This window comes from Saimiri boliviensis, chromosome 9 (genome assembly GCF_048565385.1).
Source record: "Saimiri boliviensis isolate mSaiBol1 chromosome 9, mSaiBol1.pri, whole genome shotgun sequence".
Lineage (NCBI taxonomy): Eukaryota > Metazoa > Chordata > Mammalia > Primates > Cebidae > Saimiri > Saimiri boliviensis.
In genome coordinates, this window is record NC_133457.1 from 100,869,084 (window position 1) to 100,887,389 (window position 18,306).

At 41.9% G+C, this 18,306-nt stretch overlaps 1 protein-coding gene across 4 annotated transcripts in view; it reads right to left on the bottom strand.

Annotated features, from left to right (window-relative positions):
• Nucleotides 1-18,306, bottom strand: part of NDRG3 (NDRG family member 3) — a 91,242-nt gene that overhangs the window by 51,246 nt on the left and 21,690 nt on the right. For 3 of the 4 annotated variants that reach the window (XM_074406492.1, XM_039479568.2, XM_074406490.1), the window contains exon 3: nt 4,409-4,444. The exons of the other annotated variant lie outside the window; for it this stretch is intronic. In XM_074406492.1, the coding sequence (XP_074262593.1) occupies nt 4,409-4,444 (36 nt within the window). The remainder of the gene's footprint in view (nt 1-4,408; nt 4,445-18,306) is intronic. 4 annotated transcript variants of the gene reach the window in all.

Consider the following 18,306-nt stretch of genomic DNA (forward strand, 5'->3'; position numbering starts at 1 on the left):
GAGTTTAAGATATTACCACTGATAATCATATTTCACTTTTTTCTTGAGTCCTCTGACTTCAATAAATGTATTGTCACCAGAATGACATGACCTGACCTGTCCCCTATTTCTAAACTTAACTAAATCATGCTAAATCATGATCATTTCATACCTGTTACTATTTCTTCCTCTCCCTGGCCAGTCTGAACTAGTTTAGTTATATTTTCATGACAACATATTCTAGGAAATGTCAACATGTTTATTAGTATGAACTGTTACTGTTTCCAATAAACAGGCTACTGTACAATCCTTGGGTATAGTTTTTGTTACTATACAGAATTTTTTTTTTTTTGAGACCGAGTTTTACTCTTGTTGCCCAGTTTGCCATCTGGGCAACCTCCATCTCCTGGGTTCAAGCCATTCTCTTGTCTCAGCCTCCCACGTAGCTGGGACTACAGGCACCTGCCACCATGCCCAGCTAATTTTTTTTTTTCTTGAGATGGAGTTTCACTCTTGTTGCCCAGGCTGGTGTACAATGGCATGATTTTGGCTCACCTCAACCTCCACCTCCTGGGTTCAAGAGATTCTCCTGTCTCAGCCTCCTGAATAACTGGGATTACAGGCATGTATCATCATGCCCAGCTAATTTTGTATTTTTAGTATAGATGAGGTTTCTCTATGTTGGTCAGGCTGGTTTCAAACTCCCAACCTCAGGTGATCTGCCAGCCTTAGCCTCCCAAAGTGCTGGGATTACAGGTGTGAGCCACCGTGCCCAGACTAATTTTTGTATTTTTAGTGGAGACGGGGTTTCATCATGTTGGCCAGGCTGGTCTTCAACTTCTGATCTCAAGTGACCCACTCGCAGGATTATAAGCAATCTTTATTTTCATGCTTTTCTAAGTTTTATAAATTTGTTTCTGATTATACAGAAAGTAAGTGTTATTTATCTAAAGCAATATATCATATACATAAACTATAGTATCTGTCCCAACATACTCTCTCTCTAATATATGTATACTATATGTATATATATGTATACCATATATATGTATATTAGAGAGTGTTGGGACAGATGTTGTAGTTATCTGTAATATATCTATATAGTTTGTGTATATCTGTATATATACATACACACATACGTATACATATAAACTCAACATAGTGAGACCAGTCTCTAAATACATATATATATAATTTCCCATCTCTAAATATATATATACATATATATATATATACACACACACACACACACATACATATATACAGAGAGAGACTGGGGTTTCACTATGTTGCCCAGGCTGGTCTTGAACCCCTGGGCTCAAGCAATTCACTCACCTCAGCCTTCCAAAGTGCTGGGACTACAGGTGCATGCCATCATGCTCAGCTAATTTTTTATTTTTTAATTTTTTGTAGAGAAGGAGAGTCTCCCTATGTTGCTCAGGCTGGTTTCAAACTCCTGGGCGCAAGCAATTCTCCTGCATCAGTCTCCCAAAGCTCTGGGATTACAGGAGTGAGACACAGCCCACAGCCTATTTGTAACAGAACTGAGTTCTATTTCACAAGGCCAGAACATGTTACTATTTTAAAAGTTCTATTTCACAAGGCCAGAACACGTTACTATTTTAAAGCTTTACCCAAAGTATCAAGAATTTTTGCCAGACTATTTTTGATCCTTAATATTAAAAAGTGATTCATAATTATATTTCTAAAACTCAATTTCTTATCTACAATTATATTTATGTATGGAAAAAATCTCAAATGATATATGCCAAAATAGTAACACTGGTGAAATAACAGGTGATTTTTATTTATTTACTTTTTGGTGTTTTCTCATTTATTTTGTAACAAGTATGTAATCTTTTATATTCTAATTTTCTTACTGTGGGAGAAGGTGCTGACTTTGATGAAAATTAATACTTCTACACTTTGGGGCAGGAGCATAAATGTATACATACACTATTTCTGGAGTTCCTCACCTTGAATTTTACTGTCACCCTCTCTCAAATGTTTTCCTTCTTGGTAAATTATATGAAATACTAATAGTAATCAAGCTCTACTGGTTAACCTAGGATCCAAACCATAACTGAAGTTAGATCAAATTAAAAACAACCAAACCCAAACTTGACTGTCACTATTTATTAAAAAATAATGTAACTTCTTGTTTTAGAGGAAAGGAACCATCGCCTACAGTGAATGACTCACTAGGCTGATTATCTTGTATATATAAAGTACCAAATAGTTATTACAAGAGGTATTTGGGACTGAGATTCAGAAATCTATAACTGTACTATGAGCCTGACTCTTCCAAGGTGAGTCTCACTTGTTCTGCAAGAAACCTCAGCTTTAGGGGCAACTAATTCCTTACAACATTTCAGTTCTGGACACGTCCAGGTGGGAAAGAATGGGCAATGGATTCCGGAAGAACATAATTTTTCTTTTTCTTTTTTTTTTTTTGAGATGGAATTTCCGTCTTGTTGCCTACACTGGAGTGCAATGGCGCCATCTCAGCTCACTGCAACCTCCGCCTCCCAGGTTCCAGCAATTCTCCTGCCTCAGCCTCCCAAGTAGCGGAGACTATAGGCACGCACCACAACGCTTGGCTACTTTTTTATATTTTTAGTAGAAACGGGGCTTCACCATGTTAGCCAGGTTGGTCTCAAACTCCTGACCTCAGGTGATTCACCCGCCTTGGCTTCCCAAAATGCTGGGATTACAGGCATCAGCCACAGTACCCAGCTGGGGTTTTTCAATCCCAACCATTCAATGTTAAGTTATAAAACTTAATTCTTAATTTCTTGACCTCTAAAACAGGAATAAGAAAAACCATCTAGTAATGTTGCTCTAAATATTGGAGATACTATATGTTTAGTAGGTAGCCTGTAGTAGGTACTCAAAATTATTTTAACTGGTTTGCTTATAATAGTTCTTTCTTCTGATGCTAATGCTTAGAGATTCCACTGTACTTAAGATAAAACACATATCTGAAAATAACTGTTTGCCGGTGGGTATACAGATTGGCCAAATGCTGGAAGCTAGGACGTTGCCAGCACCCTCCTTTCCTGCTAGTATCATCTGGGTCTACTTCATATCACTTTTGTTACTGCTATCGCAACTATCCCAAAAGTAAGAGGGTCAGGCTGCCCAGCTTATAAGGTTTCCATTTCCATGTACTTATTTCTTACTCCCATGGGTTTTTTTTTTTTCTAATTTTTTTTTTTTTTTTTAGACAGAGTCTCACTCTGTTGTCCCAGCTGAAGTGCACTGGTGTTATCTCAGTTCACTACAACCTCTGTCTCCCAGGTTCAAGCAATCTTCCCACTTCAGCCTCTTGAGTAGCTAGGATTACAGGCATGTGCCACCATGCCCAGCTAATTTTTGTATTTTTATTAGAGACAGGGTTTCACCACATTGGCCAGACTGGTCTCAAACTCTTGACTTCAGGTGATTGACCAGCCTCAGCCTATCAGACTGTTGGGATTGTAGGCGTGAGCCACTGTGCCCAGCCCTTAGTCCCATTTCTTTCAGGACCAGCCAACAGATAAAGTTAGTAGATGGAGAACTGCTGGTTCATTTTATTGATTTTCAAACTGGCAACAGAGCTGATGCAAAAGCAGACTAGGAAGAATACTTTCATTTAGGAAAATACTAATGAGTCAAGTTGAATTTTTCATTTCCAAACAGAAACCCAGGAGAAATCTGCATATTGTATTCACAACAATTTAGCCTTTTCTTTTAGGGAAACGTTTTACTGTCAAGAAATCTATCCTCCATCTGCCCCTCTCCTATCTTCTCTGCGGTAAGGGAGCAACCCTCCATTTACCACCTGTGACAAATGCAGTTTCCAGTATCATGTGAGGAAAAGATACCTTAATCACAAAGAGACAGCTCTATCCAGTAACCTACAATCATAAAACAGGTACCTGGCAGGCAATTTCTGAACATGATAGCAAATAATTGTTATTTATTTATTTATTTTTTGGAGATGGAGTCTCACCTTGTTGCCCAGGCTGGAGTGCAGTGGCATAATCTCGACTCACTGCAACCTCCACCTCCAGAGTTCAAGCGATTCTCTTGCCTCAGCCTCCCGAGTAGCTGGGATTACAAGTGTGCACCACCATGCTTGGCTAGTTTTTGTATTTTCAGTAGAGATGAGATTTCACCATGTTGGCCGGCTGGTCTCAAACTCCTGACCTCAAATGATCTGCCTGCCTCAGCCTCTCAAAGTGCTGGAATTACAGGTATGAGCCACTGTGCCCATGGCCAATGACTGCAAATCATTTTAAATGAACTTGATCCAATGACCAAACCAACAGTAAGAACTCATTATTAGCTATAATAAGAGATCCACTTCTACAAGACCACCACCACAGAAAAGGAAATACTGCAGAGATCCTGTACAGAGCCTCCTTGTTGCTTGTACAGTCCTTACCTGACAGTCAAAGTCCTGGAAGTTTCGTGTACCATTCTGTCAACAGAAGACAGAAAACACAGTCAGTTTTCTTTTCTTTTTTTTTTTTGAGACGGAGTTTCGCTCTTGTTACCCAGGCTGGAGTGCAATGGCGCGATCTCGGCTCACCGCAACCTCCGCCTCCTGGGTTCAGGCAATTCTCCTGCCTCAGCCTCCTGAGTAGCTGGGATTACAGGCACATGCCACCATGCCCAGCTAATTTTTTGTATTTTTAGTAGAGACGGGGTTTCACCATGTTGACCAGAATGGTCTGGATCTCTCGACCTCGTGATCCACCCGCCTCGGCCTCCCAAAGTGCTGGGATTACAGGCTTGAGCCACCGCGCCCGGCTTACAGTCAGTTTTCCCACATGGTTTCCCCACATGTGCAGCAAATTCAGTTCACAGTGAAAGCTGTGCATGTACATCCTCTTGGTTGCCATAAAACTGAAATGGTTCTCATCAGAAGATTTCAGAGGCAGGGTGGGTTATGAACATGTGTTAATAAAGGTTAAATCTTCAGAAGTGAGATTATGCTTTAGTAGCTTACTGGGAAGATAAAGGGAAGGGGTTTAGTTTTCTAGCAAGCTTGTAACTTCTTGCCTTCGCACCTAAGGAGAGCAGTGAGAATGTGTAGGAAGAGGGTAAAACATGGATCACAGTCTGGAAGCACACCTTGAACATACAAAGTAGCTGGGAGGAAGGGAGTTGGAGGCCAATGTAGAGAAGGGTGAAGGAGACCAGGTGTGAGGGTGCCCAGAACTGGGAATTAAAGAAAGGATTAGGAAGAGGACAAAGACATGGATGGATCAGAAATGGAAGTCTTGAAATCTAACAGAGAAGAAAGGCAATGTCACTGAAGGAGGGAAAGAAAGACAAAACAAAGCTCTTAATACACTGGCCTATCTGTTGCATCCTATGAAATCACTGACAGGGAAAAAGGATAAGTCACTGAATCATTTAAAAAGTAAAACACAGTCAAAAAATCCAAGGAGAATTCACCAATCTTCTAAAAAGGATTATAATAATGACTGATTGAGAAAAAAAAAATCAATGGCAATAATTCAGAAGCATTTCCGTAGCATTCCATGTGCCAGAATTCCAAGTCATAAGAGTATAAAAAAGGGGCAGTGGCTCACGTCTGTAATACCAACACTTTGGGAGGCCGAGGAAGGCCAATCACCTGAGGTCAGAAGTTTGTGGGCAGCCTGGCCAACATGGTGAAACCCTGTCTCTACTAAAAATATAAAAATGAGCCAGGCATGGTGGTGTGCATCTGTAATCTCAGCTACTAGGGAGGCTGAAGCAGGAGAATTGCTTGAGCCCGGGAGGCAGAGGTTGCAGTGAGCCAAGATCGCGCCACCACACTCCAGCCTGGGTGACAGAGCGAGACTCTATCTCCAAAAAAAAAAAAAACAAAAAAAGGTAACAAGTAATGTATTTGGGAAGAAAATAAAACTTCTATTTGATTTTTCACAAAGCATAACCCCTTTCCTGAAAAAAGTCTCCCATTATGTAGAAACTGATTTATCATTACTATTTATTCTATCTCTACAGTGACTTCCAGAAGGTTCCTAACAGCTTCCCAAAAACTCCCTCTCCAGAGATACCTAGATATCTGATCCCAAGGAAATACTAAGTAGTCCCATTCCCCTTCAACAAGATCCTCCTAGAAATAATTCTTTGGGGCTGGGCATGGTGGCTTATGCCTGTAATCCCAGCACTCTGGGAGGCTGAGGTGAGTGTATCACCTGAGGTCAGGAGTTCGAGACCAGCCTAGCCAACATGGTGAAACCTGTCTCTAATAAAAAACTACAAAAATTAGCTGGACATGGAGGCAGGTGCCTGCAATCCCAGGTACTCGAGAGGCTGAGGCAAGAGAATTGCTTGAACCTGGGAGGCGGAGGTTGCAGTGAGCCAGTATTGAGCCACTGCGCTCCAGCCTGGGTAACAGAGTGAGATTCATCTCAAAAAAAAAAAAAAAAGAAATAGTTCTTCAAGATCCAATCAACTACACTGGCAGGACAAAACAGAGAGGTTAAAAAACACAGCCCAGGACAGGCATGGTAGGTCACACCTATATTCCTAGCACTTTGGGAGGCCGAGAGGCGGATCACCTGATGTTGGGAGTTGGAGACCAGCCTGACCAACATGGAGAAACCCCTGTTCCCCCCATGTCTACTAAAAATACAAAATTAGCCAGGCATGGTGGTGCATGCCTGTAATCCCAGCTACTTGGGAGGCTGAGGCGGGAGAATTGCTTGAACCTGGGAGGCGGAGGTTGTGGTAAGCCAAGATTGAGCCATTGTACTCCAGCCTGTGCAACAACAGCGAAACTCCGTCTCAAAAAAAAAAAAAATAAAAAAGCCACAGCCCAGTGTGGTTCAAACACCCAAAGAAACAAACTATCTACTCCTTAAGTGAAACTAGTAGATCCCACTGGGACTACCTAGAGCTCCACTATCCAGTATGGTAGGTATTAGCCCTATGTACAATTTAGGTTTAAATTCAATACAATAAAAATCTTGGTTTCTCAGTTACATTAGCCATATCTCAAGTGCTCATACTCTACTCTTGGGCAGTACGGACACAGAACATTTCCATTGCTGTAGAAACTCCTACTGGACAGCAGTGATCTAGAAGCCAAAAGCTTTTGGAGAAATAAGGTTATGAATGAACAGCCCTTGTCTTTCTAAAGGTGGCAGTAATGTCACAACAGATTACCAATCATAGAGAGACTGCAGATGCCACTGAGAATGGGCAAGAGAATGGTAGAGACCATAGTCTAATGTATTATTCCTAATAAGAAACTGAATTCACAAAAAGTCTGATGCAGTCACGGCATGGAAAGACAACTAAGATACTGTGTAGATGGGACTGGGCAGCACATTTCCTAGGAATATTGCTATTGATTAAAAGGAGCATAGTGTTCTATGGCTCCCACTAGCCCCATGAAATGTCTGAGGACTTCTTCAGACTAATAATTGTGTTTAATTTACAGATAGACTACAAGAAGCAAAAGGAAGGGCCCCCTAATGGATTAGGACAGATGGTTTTAATAGGATATAAATGGCCAGCCAGTGAGTTTCTAGTTCCTGATTCAACTCGTACCTTCCTCCAAATATACCACAGGGCCTGATATAAATCAGGTGCTTGATACAGATTTATAAAATGAATAAGCCAACATAAAAAAAATTAAATGTTGAGGAAATTCTGTTAAAACTTTGGGTCAAAAAAAAAACAAAAAAACTTCTACATTCCAGCTTAAGATATGATATGGTTGTAAGAGGGAAAAAGAGGGAAAAGAAAGTAGGATACAAAATAGTCCTTACAGTTTGACCTTGGCTACATTAAAATATGCATTAAAAAAGACCAGGCGTTGTGGCTCTGCCTATAATGCTAGCACTTTGGAAGGCGGTGGGCAGATCACTTGAGCTCAGTAGTTCAGGACCAGCATAGGCAACATGGCGAAACACCATCTCTACAAAAAATGCAAAAACAATTAGCCAGGCATGGTGGTGCATGCTTATAGTCCCAGCTATTTGAGGAGCTGAGGCAGGAGGATCACTTAAGCCTGGGAGGTTGAGGCTGCAGTGAGCTGAGATCACATCACTACACTCCAGCCTAGGTGCAAAGTGAGATCCTGTCTCATAAACAAAAGACAAAAACATTAACAATAGCAGCTGTTTCTGCATAGAGAGGTTATGGGTAATTATAATTTTCTTCATATTACCTACAATGAGCATGTACTTCCCTTTCTGAAATTAGAAAACTAGAAAAAAGGGTCTAGAAAACCGTAGAAAAAATACCAAATTTAGTATTTTGTAATATAAGATTTAAATGGCCAGGTGCAGTGGCTCATGCCTGTATTCCCAGCATTTTGAGAGGCTGAGGTGGGCAGATCATGAGGTCAGGAGTTCAAGTCCAGCCTGGCCAACATGGTGAAACCCTGTCTCTACTAAAAATACAAAAATTAGCTGGACATGGTGGCATGCACCTGTAATCTCAGCTATTCAGGAGCCTGAGGCAGGAGAATTGCTTGAACTGCAACCCGAGAGGCAGAGGTTGCAGTGAGCCAAGATCGTGCCACTGCATTCCAGCCTGGGATACAGAGCAAGACTCTGTTTCAAAAAGCAAAACAAAACAAAACAAAAAACCAAAAATCAGCCAGGCATGGTGGCACAGGCCTGTAGTCCCAGCTACTCAGGAGGCTGAGTCAGGAGAACCATTCAAACCAGGGAGGCAAAGGTGCAGTGAGCCGAGATAGTGCCACTGTACTGAAGCCTGGGCAACAGAGCAAGACTCCGTCTCAAAAAAAACAAAAACAAAAACAAAAACAAAAAAAACTCAAAAAGATTTAAAGATTGACCTAACCTTTTGAGGAACTATTTATAATGATGTCTTTCTAAACAGACCATATTACAGCTTCGATCTAACAGAATATCCAGAGGTTTCTTTAGCAATTATTTAGAAAGATTGGAGAAAATCACTCAAGCCTGAATGAAAATCTCAGTCATAGAATACAGAGCCACATATTCTGATGAGCTTTTTGGGAAGCATCTGTCACTGTATGCATGAATTCTCCTTCCTTAGAATGATGTGACCATGACCATGAGGCATTGTGTAAAGCCCTTAGCTCCTGACATGAGCACAAAGGGGCATGCCAAAAACAGAAAGGCAATAATACCCTCAAGAACCTCAAGCTATGTCTTAGTTGTTGAGTATCTAGCAGAAAAAAACTCTGTGTTCTCAATCCCATGTACACAGCTATACACCCAAATAAAAAGTACCAATAACTGAGCAAAGACTGTTTAGCATGTTTTCCTTGTGTGTGTGTGTGGTTTTTTTTTTGTTTTGTTTTGTTTTGTTTTGTTTTTGAAAGAGGGTGGGGGAGAGAGAGAGATCCGCGACTCTTGGAGAACTGCTTCTAGCTTCGTGAGTAATCACCGTGGAAAATGGGAATGACTGAGTCTATCTGACAGTGTTTGGCTCCAGAGTTTCTAAATGAAGATCATTAGCTGGTTCTTGACTCAACTGTGGTTAACTGAGGCCATGTTATTTATTCTCTGTACTCATTAAAAGTTCAATACTACGCATTGGGGGCATTCTAAAAGGCTGACTTTCTGGGGCCCTTCCCTAGAGACTTCTTTCTTTCTCTCTCTCTCTCTCTCTCTTTTTTTCTTCCCCTGAGATAGGGTCTTGCTGTTGGCCAGCCTGGAATGTAGTCACGTAATCACAACTCACTGCAGCATCGAACTCCCAGGCTCAAGTGATCCTCCTGCTTCAGCTACTTGAGTAGCTGGGACTATAGGTATATGCCACCCTACCTGGCTAATTTTTTTTTTTTTTTTTTGAGATGAGTCTTGCTCTGCTGCCCAGGCTGAAGTGCAGTGGGGCAATCTTGGCTCAGTGTAACCTCTGCCTCCTGGGTTCCAATGATTCTCCTCCCTCAGCCTCTCAAGTAGCTAGGATTACATGCATGTGACACCATGTCCAGCTAATTTTTGTATTTTTACTAGAGATGGGGTTTCACCATGTTCCCCAGGGTGGTCTCCAACTTCTGGGCTCAAGTGATCTGCCCCTTTGGCCTCCCAAAGTGTTGAGATTACAGGTGTGAGCCACTGCACCTGGCCTGTTTCTTTTGCTTTTTGAGACAGAGTCTTGCTTTGTCACTTAGGCTGGAGTGCAGTGGCATGATCATAGCTCAATGCAGTCTTGACCTCTGGGCTCAAGCAATCCTTCTGCCTCAGCTTGTTTCTGATGTTCATAGTACATGGTTCTACCCTAACAAAACTTCTAGAAATTTCAGGCTATGGATGCTTTCTTTTTTCTATCCATTTCAAAAATGCCATTAATTCCATATTCAGAGAAATTCTTACACTAGGCAGACTTAAGCAGCAGAAAGAGATTCAAGAAAAAAATTAAAAGAACAGAATAATATGAAGAGGAAAAAAATCAAAGAAAGCCATCAATTATTACTAAAAGTTGCAGTCAAAGCAGAAGTCAGCTAAGAGGAGTGTTTATTGATGGAGCCTAGTGGCCACATGTAGAAGGTAAATAAAGGTACCCAAGAAGGTAAATTAAAAGCAAGTAAGCCTCACAATACAAGCTTAGAGAATAAGCAAAAAGCAACTAAGAACAGGTCAATGATTAAAGTGAATTATAGAAAAAAAGAGGGATGTGAAAGGGAGAAATGTTTCAAAAACAAGTCATTGCTAGGGAGAAGAGAGATTTAGTTTCCTAACATGAGATCTGGTCAAGAGGCATAAATAGTTTCAAAAGACAGAAGCAACACACATGTAAAGAAAAATGAGATAGATAAGACCTTAGTCCAACTATCAATAGGAAGAGATTTCAGGCGAATTTACCTGTTCTGTGAATTTGAAGAAAGAGTCTGTATCTAATTCACCACTCTCTTCCTGGCCCTGACACTTAATGAGTGCAATAAACATAATTTTGTAGATGTTATAAATATCTCAAAATAGAGATACTTGATTTGAGAAAGAAATGAATACCAAAGAGGAAAAGTTACATGTTAACTGACATGCTAGGGACTAAAGTGGAGAAAATGAGTTGTTGTAATAGTATAAGGTTTTAGAAATAAGCTGATTTTAAAAAAACTGTTGGCCAGGCACAGTGGCTCATGCCTGTAATCCCAGCACTTTGGGAGGCTGAGACAGGTGGATCATGACGTCAAGTGAGCGAGACCATCTTGGCTAACATGGTGAAACCCCATCTCCACTAAAATACAAAAATTAGCTGGGTATGGTGGCACGTGCCTGTAGTCCCAGCTACTCGGGAGGCTGAGGCAGGAGAATTGCTTGAACCCAGGAGGCAGAGGTTGCAGTGAGTCGAGATCATGCCACTGCACTCCAGCCTGGTGCCTGGCGACAGAGCGAGACTGTCTCAAAAAAAAAAAAAAAAAAGTTAAAGAGAATCAAATATGACTTTTTGTAACAAAAAGACATACACAAAAAAGATAATCCTTCCGAACAAAAAGTGGAAATAAAGATGGGGGATTGTTCAAGCATAATGAGTTAGATATGCTCAGAAAATACTCAGTTTTTCTTTAATAATAAAGAATAGGCCGGGCGCAGTGGCTCATGCCTGTAATCCCAGCACTTTGGGAGGCCGAGGCGGGTGGATCACGAGGTTAAGAGATCGAGACCATCCTGGTCAACATGATGAAACCCCGTCTCTACTAAAAATACAAAAAATTAGCTGGGCATGGTGGTGTGTGCCTGTGATCCTAGCTACTCAGGAGGCTGAGGCAGGAGAATTGCCTGAACCCAGGAGGCAGAGGTTGCGGTGAGCCAAGATCGCGCCATTGCACTCCAGCCTGGGTAACAAGAGCGAAACTCTGTCTCAAAAAAAAAAAAAAATTAATAATAATAATAAAGAGTATAATCAATTACTATAATAAATCAGTGTATTAAAATCATGAAATCATTTTCAAGTAGAAATCTGTTCAAACTGATAATCCAGAAATAAGAGTGAAAATCCTATATATGTGTGCGTATATATATATTTTTTTCTTAAGTATCTATATCATTCATTACCCTCAAAATATACTAAGAAATAGACTTCATAAAGAAATTTAATAAAAGGTTGGATAATTGGATAAATCTACAGTCAGATAATCCCCTGCAGACTGTTCAAAAAGCACAAATTTCCAATCTAAAAATCCCATGGGCGCCCTGCTAAGGTGTGGCTAAGTCTTGGATCTCCTACTGCCTCTTATAACAGGTTGAGGGTCATCTGGTCTGTAACGGTGGCACCACTACTTGCTTGGGAATGCATTTCCTGCTCCAATCCCTATAGAGCACTTCTGACAACAGATGTAACAATTATGTCTTAGTACATTAAGGGACACCCACTCTAGTCCACACTAGATGTAGCACTTCATGAATATTCTTTGATGAAAATGTCAATAAATCTATTTTTAATTGCAGCTGCCTTTTCTTTTCTCTCTCTCTCCCCCACTGTTTTTTTCTTCATTTTTCTTTTTTAACAAAAAAAGCAACCTTTGAGCTGGGTACGGTGGCTCACACCTGTAATCCCAGAACTTTCGGAGGCCAAGGCAGGAGTATCGCTTGAACCCAGGAGTTTGAGACCAGCCTGGGCAACATAATGAGACCTCTTCTCTACAAATAATTTAAAAATTGGCCAGGCATGGTGGTGCACACCTGTGGTCCCAGCTACTTGAGAGGCTAAGAGAACTGCCTGAACCCAGGCGGTAGAGACAGCACCAAGTCATGACCATGCCACTGTACTACAACCTAGATGACAGAGACCCTGTCTCAAAACAACAAAAAAAAAAGATTCTGGGGCCAGGCGCTGTGGCTCATGCCTGCAATCCCAGCACTTTGGGAGGCTGAGATGGGTGGATGGCTTGAGCCCAGGAGTTTCAACATGGCAAAACTCCATCTCTAAAAAAATACAAAAATTAGCCAGGCATGGTGGCATAAGATACTCAGGAGACTGAGGCAGGAGGATAGCTTGAACCTAGGAGGCGACAATGAGGCATGACTGTGCCACTGCACTCCAGCCTGGGGAAGAGAGGAAGCCCTTGGCACAAACACTCTGCCTGTCTCTGCTATCCTGGAGGTTACAAACTGTTGATCCGAGGGTTCTCCCAACTCCACTTCTAATACCCTTCTTCCTCCTCTGCTTACATGTCATCATTAGTAGAAAAGAAAAACTTAAATTGCAGTAAGAGTTACCTCACTTTCAGCCGGACGTGGTGGCTCATAGCTGTAATCCCAGCACTTTGGGAGGCTGAGGGAGGTGGAGCACTTGAGGTCAGTAGTTCAAGACCAGCCTGGCCAACATGGCAAAACCCCGTCTCTACTAAAAATACAAAAATTAGCCAGGCATGGTGGTAGGTGCCCATAATCCCAGCTACTCGGAGGCTGAGGCAGGAGAATCACTTGAACCCGGGAGGCAGAGGTTGCAGTGAGCTGAGATTATGCATTCCAGCCTGGGCAACAGAGCGAGACCCCGTATCAAAAAAAAAAAAAAGATCTCACTTTCTACTGTAACAACCAAAACAAAGTAAATAACTAATTTCTGTTCTCTCTACTAAACATTTATTCCCCTTTCTGATATTTCCTCAATTCTTCAGAAGCCAAATGTGGACTTCTACTTGTTTTTTCAAGCCTTGCCTTTGGCTTTCACCGTGTTCGGTAGTATCTAAACCAATAGTAGGTAAAGGGAGGCAGGGAAAATGAAGCCAAACAGTCTCCTCTCCTGTTTATTACAAGGTCTTTTGGGTGAGGAAACTGAAACAACCAGCTATAAGAGGCAGTAGATGATGGGAAGAACCCTAGACCCCCAAGTCCAGGTCAAAGTCCAAAGATGTAGGTTCTAGCCTGGCTTCACTAACTTAACAGATACTAGCTTTGAATAAGTCACATAACCTCTCAGCATCATCTGTAAAACAGAGTTAAATATCTTCAACTACTTACTTTACAAGAGACTGGAAGATTAAAATAAGGTATTATTTGTGAAAGTGCTCTGAAAATAGTTAAATGCTATTTTAAAAATCATTTCATATGCCCTTGCAATTTCTGCTCCCCGCAAAACGAAGTACTGGTGGTTGCTTCATCACTGGAGCCAAAACAAGCATGGCAAAATTATCCACTTCTTAACAATTCTGAGCCATAGACAAAATTACAGGCATACTAAAATAAAATGGGAAAAGTACCAACAAATGACAAGAGACAAGTTAACATAAGCCTCGCTTAAAGCTATATTGAGAGTGCCTCCTTACAGTCATCTCAGGACAAATTTCTCCATAAGAGGTTGGTTCTTGTCTTCCTCTAGCTCCCTGAAGCCTGGAGGATGCAGCAATGTCTTCAGCAAAAAGTATGTTTATGAGAATAATGGACAGAACGATAAGGTGAAATACTATATACATCTTTAGGCTTCTCCTTAAAGAGATAGGGCAAGCCAAAAAGGTGATGCCAAAACATCTATGGAATTAACACAGTGGAACAAGCTCAGGTTTTTTTTTTTTCTTTTTTTTTTTGAGATGGAGTTTCACTCTTGTTGCCCAGACTGGAGTGCAATGGTGTGATCTCAGCTCACCGCAACCTCCGCCTCCCAGGTTCAAGTGATTCTCTTGCCTAAGCCTACTGAGTAGCCTGGATTACAGGCATGCACCACCTTGTGCAGCTGATTTTTGTAGAGACAGGGTTTCTCCTGTTGGTCAGGCTGGTCTCGAACTCCTGACCTCAAGTGATCCACCCGTCTTGGCCTCCCAAACTGCTGGGATTACAGGCGTGAGCCACTGCGCCCAGTCATCAGGCTCAGGTTTTACGAGTAGGAAAGACTCAGGTTTCCATCTGGTTTTGCCACTTCTTTACTGGGCAAACCAGCCTTTCATTCGGATTTTTAATCTGTGAAGTAAGGAATAATACCACCTATCTCAAAGGGATATTCAGAGAATTAGAATGGATGTAAACCACTTGGCACATAAAAGGTAATAAATAACAGCAGGATAGGCAACAAAAACAACAACAAAACCCTCAACACATCTACTTCTATCCAAATCTGGAGTCTTTTCCTCTATACCAGTGGTTTGTTCTTAACCAAGGCAATTTTGCCTCCCAGGGACATCTGGCAATGTCTGGAGACATTTTTGGTTGTTACCACTGGGGAGTGCTATTGACATCTAGTGGGTAGAGGCCAAAGATGCTGCTAAACATTCTACAATGCACAGAGCAGTGTTCCACAACAATTATCCAATCCAAAACATCAACAGTGAGAAGTCCTGCCATACAGCAGGCATTCTTTGATACTCAGTAGAAGTAAGCTACTTCACCTTTCCTAGCCATCCTCACTAGCATTGTGGGAATAAATTTATCTGTGCTCCCTTCCTCATCAAGCTGTTGTGAGGTTTAAATGAAGTAATGGATGAGAGGCATTATTATCATTACACCTTTTACTACATACACAAAAGTTTCTACTTGCTGAGCAAAGACAGAAGCATTCACATACTGGGGAGGGAGACAGGGAGGTTAATGGGGTAGAATTCTCTGTTGGAGGTGCCATAATCCAAAGACAGCCTCCTGCCTATCTACCTGCTTAGTGAGAGCCAGGAGACTTCTCATGAATAGTGATGGCACAGGAGCACTTATGTCTCAGGGAGAGAGAGGAGTAAAGTGGAATGTGGGAAGTGGGTAGGAACAGCACAGGCATATCAAAGAGCAGCTGACAGATGTTAGGAAGTGAGACACAGCTTGGGCTGTCATAACAAAATAACATAGATTTGAGGGCTTAAAACAACAAAAAATTATTTTCTCACAGTTCTAGAGGCTGCAAAGTTCAAGATCAAGGTTCTGGAAAGGTTCAGTTTCTCAGGATCAATCTCTTCCTGGTGTGTAGACAGCTGTCTTCTCGCTGTGTCCCATATGGCAGGGGGAAGGCGAGAAAAAAAAGCCTCCTTCTCAATTTATTTATTTTTTGAGACAGAGTCTCACTCTACTGCCCAGGCTGGAGTGCAGTAGCACAATCACAGCTCACTGCAGCCTCAACCTCCCGGGCTCAAGTGATCCTTGCAGCTCAGCCTCCCATGTAACTGGGACTACAGATGTGTGCCACCACACCTGGCTAATTTTTAAAATTTTTTGGTAGACAGGAAACAAAACCAAAAACAAAGCCTGCAGCTTGCCAAAGGAGAGAGAAGTCAGTCTGGTGAAAGATAAAAGAAGGGGCAGGAGTGGGAATGGAGCTGTCACAGCGATGTAAGTGGGGGTGGTAGGATTCAAAAGCAAATTAGTAAACACATAATAAGTCAGCAGCCCCAGAGGCTGCACATGAAGGGCCCTGCCTTGAAAGATAGCAAGAGTCTGGCTGGGCACGGTGGCTCAAGCCTGTAATCCCAGCACTTTGGGAGGCCGAGGCGGGTGGATCACGAGGTCAAGAGATCGAGACCATCCTGGTCAACATGGTGAAACCCCGTCTCTACTAAAAATACAAAAAAAATTAGCTGGGCATGGTGGCGCATGCCTGTAATCCCAGCTACTCAAGAGGCTGAGGCAGGAGAATTGCCTGAACCCGGGAGGCGGAGGTTGTGGTGAGCCGAGATCGCACCATTGCACTCCAGCCTGGGTAACAAGAGCAAAACTCCATCTCAAAAAAAAAAAAAGAAAGAAAGAAAGATAACAAGAGTCAGATCCATCTCCTGGTGTCATCGCCATCCCTCCCCCCACCCATCTTTATTCTTACACTCCATCAACACTCCCTCAGGAAAGGATGGCATGGCCTCACTCCCATCAAGCTACAAGAGTATTTTAATAGGGAACAATGACAATAAACCAAAAGAATAGAGTAGAAAAGAAGGAATTTCAGGCACATTTACTGAACAACAAGGAACAAGAGAGAAGACAAACCTTTCTTTTCTTTTCTTTTGAGACAGAGTTTTGTTCTGTCACCCAGGCTGGAGTGCAGTGGCATGTTCCTGGCTCACTGCCACCTCTGCCTTCTGGGTTCAGATGATTCTCCTGCCTCAGCCTCCTGAGTAGCTGGGACTACAGACCTGTGCCACCATGCCCAGCTACTTTTTGTATTTTTAGTAGAGACAGGATTTCACCATGTTGGCAAGGCTGGTTTCAAAGTCCTGACCTCAAGTGATCTGCTGACCTTGGCCTCTCAAAGTGTTAAGATTACAGGTGTGAGCCACTGTGTCCCGGCCAAAATTTTTCTTTTGGCAAATCATATCACACCAGTTCTGGAGTCTAATGGTGGTCAGCTGTGCTGCTCATCTGCTCATCATATAGTTCTCTAACAATAACATAAAAAATGTGGTATATTACTGACATCCAGTCCTCCCTGATGAAAACTGTGATATTGACAGAAAGATCACATTACAGACTTTGCAAACTTTAAGGAGAGCATTATAGCCTATGTACATCACCAGTTATGGATGGTAAATTTCCCTTATTGAAACTGAAAGTCAAGACATTTGGATTCTGAGTCAAACTCCACCCTCATACATTTTTTTTGAGAAGGAGTCTCACTGTGTTACTCAGAGTCGGGTGCAGTGGCATGATCTTGGCTCACTGCAACCTCTGCCTCCCAGGTTCTAGCGATTCTCCTGCCTCAGCCTCCCAGTAGCTGGGATTACAGGCACATGCCACCACACCTAGCTAATTTTTCTATTTATAGTAGAGACGAGGTTTCACCATGTTGTCCTGGCTGGTTTCAAACTCATGATCTCAAGTGATCCAACCACCTGTGCCTCTCAAAGTGCTGGGATTACAAGCGTGAGCCACTGCGCCCAGCCCCACCCTCACACTTTCTGCTTAACTTTGCCACATTATTTTTCCTCTTAACACCTCTATGTGTAAAATACAAAAATTTCAAAGGTAACTTGATTGAATTTGCCCTGGGAAACAAAAGTAGGAAGAAAGAAAAAGGGGAGGGAAACATTGAAAAGATGCTTCAGAAATAGATTTTTTTGGCCAGACATAGTAGCTTACGCCTGTAATCTCAGAATTTTGGGAGGCAGAGAGAGTGGATCATGAAGTTAGGAGATCAAGACCATCCTGGCCAACATGATGAAATCCAGTTTCTACTAAAAATACAAAAATTAGCTGGGCATGGTGATGCATGCCTGTAATCCCAGCTACTCAGGAGGCTGAGGCAGGAGAATCACTTGAACCAGGGAGTCAGAAGTTGGAGTGAGTCAAGATTGTGCCACCGCACTCCAGCCTGGTGACAGAGAGGGACTCTGTCTCAAAAAAAAAAAAGGAAATAAATTTTTTAAAGTATTCCCTTCATTGAAAGTCAAGCTAAATATGTTCTAAGTTACTATTTAGATGATACAGAAAATGAACTACTCTCAGAAGAAATGGCTTGTACATATTTTAGTGAAAA